We start from the raw sequence: 6,000 nt of genomic DNA, 5'->3' as shown, positions 1-6,000 counted from the left end.
TGTGCTGAGTGACTCCAGCCAGGTCTCCTTAGGAACCAAATTGGCCCGGTTGCTAGGGAGGGTAGAGTCACATGGGGTAACCTCATCGTGGTCACGATTAGGGGTTCTCACTCTAAATGGGGCGCGTGGTAAATTGTGCGTGGATCGAGGAGAGCAGCATGAGCCTCCACATGTTGTGACTCTACGGTGTCATGCACAGCAAGCCACGTGATAAGATGTGCAGATTGACTGTCTCAGAAGCGGAGGCAACTGAGACTTGTCCTCTGCCACCCGGATTGAGGTGAGTAACTGCACCACCACGAGGACCTACTAAGTAGTGGGAATTGGGCATTCTAAATTAGGAGACAAAGGGGATAAAAAATAAATAATTATAATCTTCTGGTCGTGGTTATTTGATCTAACGGGGTTTTTTTTTTAGATAAACGCAATTATTGTGCACTTCAAATTCCAATCATATTTTAATGCCCAAATAAGGGAATTTTAAGCAAATAAATTAATGCCATCCATGGCTTGTTTGTGTGTCATTCAGTTGAACTCCGAGCATCACTGAGCTGCTTCACGGACATCAATCAGAGCAGTTCCTGTCTGAAAGGTGTTTTGATGCGCACAAGGATGCTTTTGATTGTTGCAGACCACGTATATGCCTTCTTGGCAATGGTATTCCCTGATGGCAGTGGCCTCTTTTAGCAGGATAATGCGCCCTGCCACACTGCAAAAAAATGCAAAAAATTCAGGAATAGTATGAGGAACGTGAGGTTTGAGGCCTCCAAATTCTCAAGATCTTAATCCAATTGATCATCTATGGGATGTGCTGGACAAACAAGACCCACCTCTCAACTTACAGGACTTAAAGGATCTGCTGCTAACGTCTTGGCACCAGATACCACAGGACACCTTCAGAGGTCTTGTGGAGTCCAAGCCTTGACAGGTCAGAGCTGTTTGGGTGGCACGAGGGGGACCTACACGATATTAGGCAGGTGGTTTTAATGTTGTGGCTGATCGGTGTATTTTAGTATTTATATTTATTCATTTTCATTTCATTAATCAGATTTTAAAGCCTTAAAAGGAAATCATTTATCCCAGTTTTATTTTATTTTTATATTTAAAATAAGTTAAATTTGTAAAAATGATTTCTGAAGGTGTATGAAGCACACATGCACCTTAAGAAATATGACGATTAATATGACAGTTAATTGTGAAAGCCTTAAAAGAGACAATTAATTGTCATAGCCCTTAAATGGACAATTAATCGTCTTAATCGCAGTTATTTGTTTGACAATTAATCGTCAGCCAAATATCTGTTGCAGTTCTCCCGAGTTTTCTGCAGGCTGTGTTTGTTGCTGTAGATTCAGTAGCGGGGCAGCGCTGTTGTTAAATAGCACGGTGTTCCATCTGCATCATCAGAAAATGCACATTTAAGAACCATTAATTGAACCAAAAATAGTGAAAATAATATGGATCTAAAGTACCAGTTCTGAATAAGAACCAGTTCTTTGTTCCCAACCCTAGGGATATGTGCTTTAGGGATTAATTTAGCCCAAATGACAATCTGGTAGACCCTGCAAAACAGATTGGAAAAGACTTATGCAATGTTATAGTAAGATTTTTTTTAATGAAATCTCTCAGCCGTGTGTACATTAAGTTGCATAGCTAGCTAATAGACTTTAACCGTGCCAAAAGCGTTCCCTCAAGTCTTGTCTAGAATGATGAGATAAGCCCGTACTGTGAGCCGTGTGCGTCACAGTCCAGATCTCTCTGTCAATGGCAGGTTACACACTTTGGAGGGAGAGTCAAGTTCATTACTACATCAGAATTTTTCTTACATACCAGCCCATAGGTGGAGACCCACAGTGGCTCCACCTCTCGTTTCAAGTGCAGTCTGCTAGTTTCAGTGAAACATGACAGATGAATGAGTGCATGAATGAACTTGGACACTAACATCACTGGAGGATCAGGTGAATTCGAGGACTTTTTTTTCCTGCATATGTCATGCGGCCAGTGGAATCTTAAAGGGCCTGTCTGTTTTCCAGTTACAAATTGTAATATTGGTGTCATGTAACTGTATTGATGAAGTGTTCTGTTGAATTGTTGTCATTTTCGTGACTACGATTTTGACGTTGTGACTTTCTCTCCACAGGTGTACCTGTCCTAAGGAAGTGAAAGCATTAGCACAGAGAAGGAAAGAGAGAGACCATGCACTAGAGACTCCGTATTGGCCCTGCATTCTCTACAATGAACAATGAGGACGAGTTCTATGATGCCGTCACAGGTGAGGGGGTGATGATCGTCATGAAACGCCTTCTCAAACAACACATGTTGGTTATTGAGGCTTATTCTGTGATCTGCAGTGACCTTTAACGTAGTACTGTTTGAAGATTGTGTCCGAAAGTTGAAAAATGCTGCCATCGCACACAGTATACAGAAGTAGTAACGCAACAAGACATTTCCAAATCCAGTGCTAGCGTAACATTGTTTCTACTAAGGTGCAGTATGTTTTGATTGGCCAACAGCTTGGATGGATGTTAAATACCAAAATCATAACTTTAAAATGTAACGCCTAAGAAAGTAGTAGGTTGAACAACTATACAAATGACTTATGATCAAATATAAAGTCATTTTGGTGACCGAAACTTGTTTAGAGATGTCTCGTGTCATGAAAACATTCATAGGCAGCAGTGGTTGAATTCACACACAGCAACTGATTATTAAGCAGCTATGTTTTCTGAGGACAATGCCATTTGTCGCATATTGTGAGTGTTTTGGGCCCTGTTGACTCTGGCTCAGGACCATGTATTTTTGTTATGGCAGAGCGGCTGTGACACGGCACACGGTTCTGGTGTCTGCTTTTGTTGGTCTGATTATGGATTCAATTATACAGTGCTGTGTTCCGATGGTCTGATGACTCCTGTCATTGCTGCGACTGGAGATTATAACGAATAAATAATGAATAAATAAACAAGGTGATAAGGACTTTGTGCAGGGCACCTGAAGCCTGAAATCAGCTGAATCACTCATATCAGGTGGTACAAAATGTGAAACAGTCGCATATTATACTATATTATTTTATTGCCGTCATAGAAAAGCTCATTAAAAGCTTAAATTGCACTTGCTGGCTATTGATACAAGTATTAATGGCAAATATCAAGCACTAAGAACAAAGTTTGAGCACATGGTAGCGGTAATGACATTAGCTGATGGAAAGTTGCACTGTGCTATTAGGAAAGGGCAGTGAATTGACATTTCTCAGTACATGAACATATTAAATTCTGTCACTTTTACTAGGCATATGACGTTATCAAATTTTCACATCACGATAAATTGCTGAAGCTTTTATCTCAGTATATGGTATTATCATGGTATTGAATAAAATTTCAAAAAGTGGGATGAAAGATAAACTTTGTTGTTCTCTTAATAAACATGTTTAATTACTTTTCTCAATCCCAAATTAGCCCTTTAAGTGAACAGATAACAAAGAACTTTGAAAAGAACCATGAACATTAAAAAAAAACTAATTGAATAACTAATTGGCTATAACAATAATATGCATGTTTTTTGTCGGATAGCAAGCCAGTTGCTAATATATAGCTAGGCGCTTATAGCTACAAATTTAATAACCGCAAGTTCACTAACACTGTATGGCAACGTACAGTTGCATTGTTAACTTGAGTTTAAAGGAATATTCTGGATTAATTTCAAGTTAAGTTCAATCGACAGCATTTGTGACAATGTTGATTACCACAAAAAATGTGTTTCAACTTGTCCCTCCTTTTCTTAAATAAAGCAAAACCCGAGGTTACAATGGGGCACTTATAATGGAAGTGAATGGGGCCAATGTTTTGAGGGTTTAAAAGCAGAAATATAAAACGTATAATTTTATAAAAACACTTACATTAATTCTTCTGTTAAACCTCTTGTATTATTTGAGCTGTTACATGGAATAAATGGTCATTTTTACAGTCATTTTAGGGTTTGTCGACATTACATTGTCATGGCAACGAAATTGTAAAATTGGCTATAACTTTACATAGAAAAGGTTAGTAAGTGATTTTATCACACAAAAATCATGTTTACACACATTGTTTATGCCTTCTGGCTATACTTTTGAAAAAAAATAGTATTTTAACGTTCAAAAATTGGCCCCCATTCACGTCTGTTGTAAGTGTCTCACTAGCTGGGTTTCCATTCAACTATTTTTATGCACATTTTGAAATTATGCATAAGAAATCCTGAATGGAAACGCTTAATATGTGAATAAACTCTCAAAATCTGCTTAAGAGTTAATGCGCTAGTAGGAGGTTGATGTTCTAGAGTTTCGCATTAGTTAAAATGCGCATTAGGGTGATAGAAAAAGTTTACTTGCATAGCGACAACGTGTTTTCACCATTCGTGCACTTGTTATGAGTGTGCGACAGCTTGATATGACTGGCCTAAGGAAAGGACAGACCTTGGAACACAATTCTTTGAACATAGCGTTTGACTTTCGGAAGTGTTTAACCCATAGTTGGTCATTAAAGTGGGTTCTAACAATCCGCCAGGACAGTTTTGAGAATGTGCGCTCCCAGTTATCCAGAGACTGGTGCCGTATTGGCATCTCTTCCATTTCAGCACTCATTAGATCAGATATTATACTTGCTATGTGGCATCTTCTGGCAACATTTAATAAAACAAGGTACAATTGCTTCAATCCTGCAAATAAAACTCCCCGAAGCAAGTCAAAATACATTTTTTTGCCACAAATGCTGTCGATTGATTCTAACTTGTATTGAACCTGGAATATTCCTTTTAATATTAAAAAAATCATTGTGCCACATTGCCATTAATAATTACAGGACTTAGTATTAGCTGTTTACAACTGTATTTTAGTCATTACTGCAAGAAGCACACTTTGTAGCTAGTGGAGTTTTAGCGAACTACTCTTTGGCCACTTGAAAGCAAGCTACACATTATCTGCAAATGGCAGCAACCGTTCACTTTGTCATCTTAGTTGTCTCATAGGGTGTCTCTCAGTTTTCAAAAACTGTTTGGAAAAACTGTTGGGCACAAATTACCTGTCCCGCAGTTGATCGAACATGTTGGAGGTGATCCCGTGTTTCGCTGCCACTTTTCTGCCACATGTTTTACACAGTGAAGCCATCTTCGACCAACAATTATTCTGTATTTTTATGAAACCCAAAATACTTCCACACTTCAGACCAAACTCTTTTAGAAGGTGGATAAAGTCGGCTGTGTTCCTCCTCAGCCATGCTTCTCGTCCACGTTGGTTTTCCTTAGATCAGAGTGCGCATGTGTCAGTTATGCCGCAAACATGCAGTGTCGTGAATCTTGATTCATTGATGGAAAAAAAAAAACTACTGTGCGATCAGAAAAACCTAAACAATTTGGCTGAAATGTTTATGGTATTTTGAAGTGCCCACGATAACAATATTGTGCAATTACCATGATATTCCGCATTACCGAATACCGTCACATGCTTAGCTTCTACTTTATGTATTGGTCTGGCTAAAAGCTGTTAACCAGAAGGTTGTTGGTTTGAATCATACAAAAAGTGAGCTGTAAGCTGTTGGTTCATTATTACTCACAAATGATCAACTTTTCTTAAATTATTTTCATCTCACCATAAAGTGACGTTTCGAGTGGAACGCACAATGTCATTTTAATCGAGTGCCTGTATTAATTGAACTTTGAATTTGCATGCTTCACATGAACTGTCAGTATGTTTACACATGCGCTACAGCATGTATCAGTGTCTAACCTCTGAGTGAGATTTGGTAGTTGTGTATGTTGTATGTCCCAGGCTTGGATTCAGACGAGTCGTGTGAAGGCACATCAGAAGCCAGTTTTAAAGATGCTGTAGTGTTTGACAGCGGTCCGAAGAACAATGGAGCAGTTCCTCAGGAGAACGGAATCAAGAAACGCAGGTACGGCCAGATTCCAGGGCTGTGACCCACATCCTCCCTCCTTTTCTTCATTGTCTCTTTCCTTAATCTTTCTCACTCTCAC

The 6,000-nt window shown here is 39.0% G+C and overlaps 1 protein-coding gene across 2 annotated transcripts in view; it reads left to right on the top strand.

The window, feature by feature from the left end:
• LOC127419109 (oxysterol-binding protein-related protein 2-like) overlaps positions 1-6,000 on the top strand; it is a 32,602-nt gene that overhangs the window by 11,183 nt on the left and 15,419 nt on the right. Inside the window, exons 1-3 of one of the 2 annotated variants that reach the window (XM_051660243.1) lie at positions 1,850-1,955; positions 2,138-2,269; positions 5,795-5,918. In XM_051660243.1, coding sequence (XP_051516203.1) covers positions 2,233-2,269; positions 5,795-5,918 — 161 coding nt within the window. In that variant the 5' untranslated portion in view covers positions 1,850-1,955; positions 2,138-2,232. Of the gene's footprint in view, positions 1-1,849; positions 1,956-2,137; positions 2,270-5,794; positions 5,919-6,000 lie in introns of those variants that run through there. The other variant, XM_051660242.1, reaches the window with a different exon arrangement.

This window comes from Myxocyprinus asiaticus, chromosome 28 (genome assembly GCF_019703515.2).
Source record: "Myxocyprinus asiaticus isolate MX2 ecotype Aquarium Trade chromosome 28, UBuf_Myxa_2, whole genome shotgun sequence".
In the NCBI taxonomy this organism is placed as follows: Eukaryota; Metazoa; Chordata; class Actinopteri; order Cypriniformes; family Catostomidae; genus Myxocyprinus; species Myxocyprinus asiaticus.
Note: the sequence above shows the minus strand (reverse complement) of the source record. Positions and strands in the feature narration are given on the sequence as shown.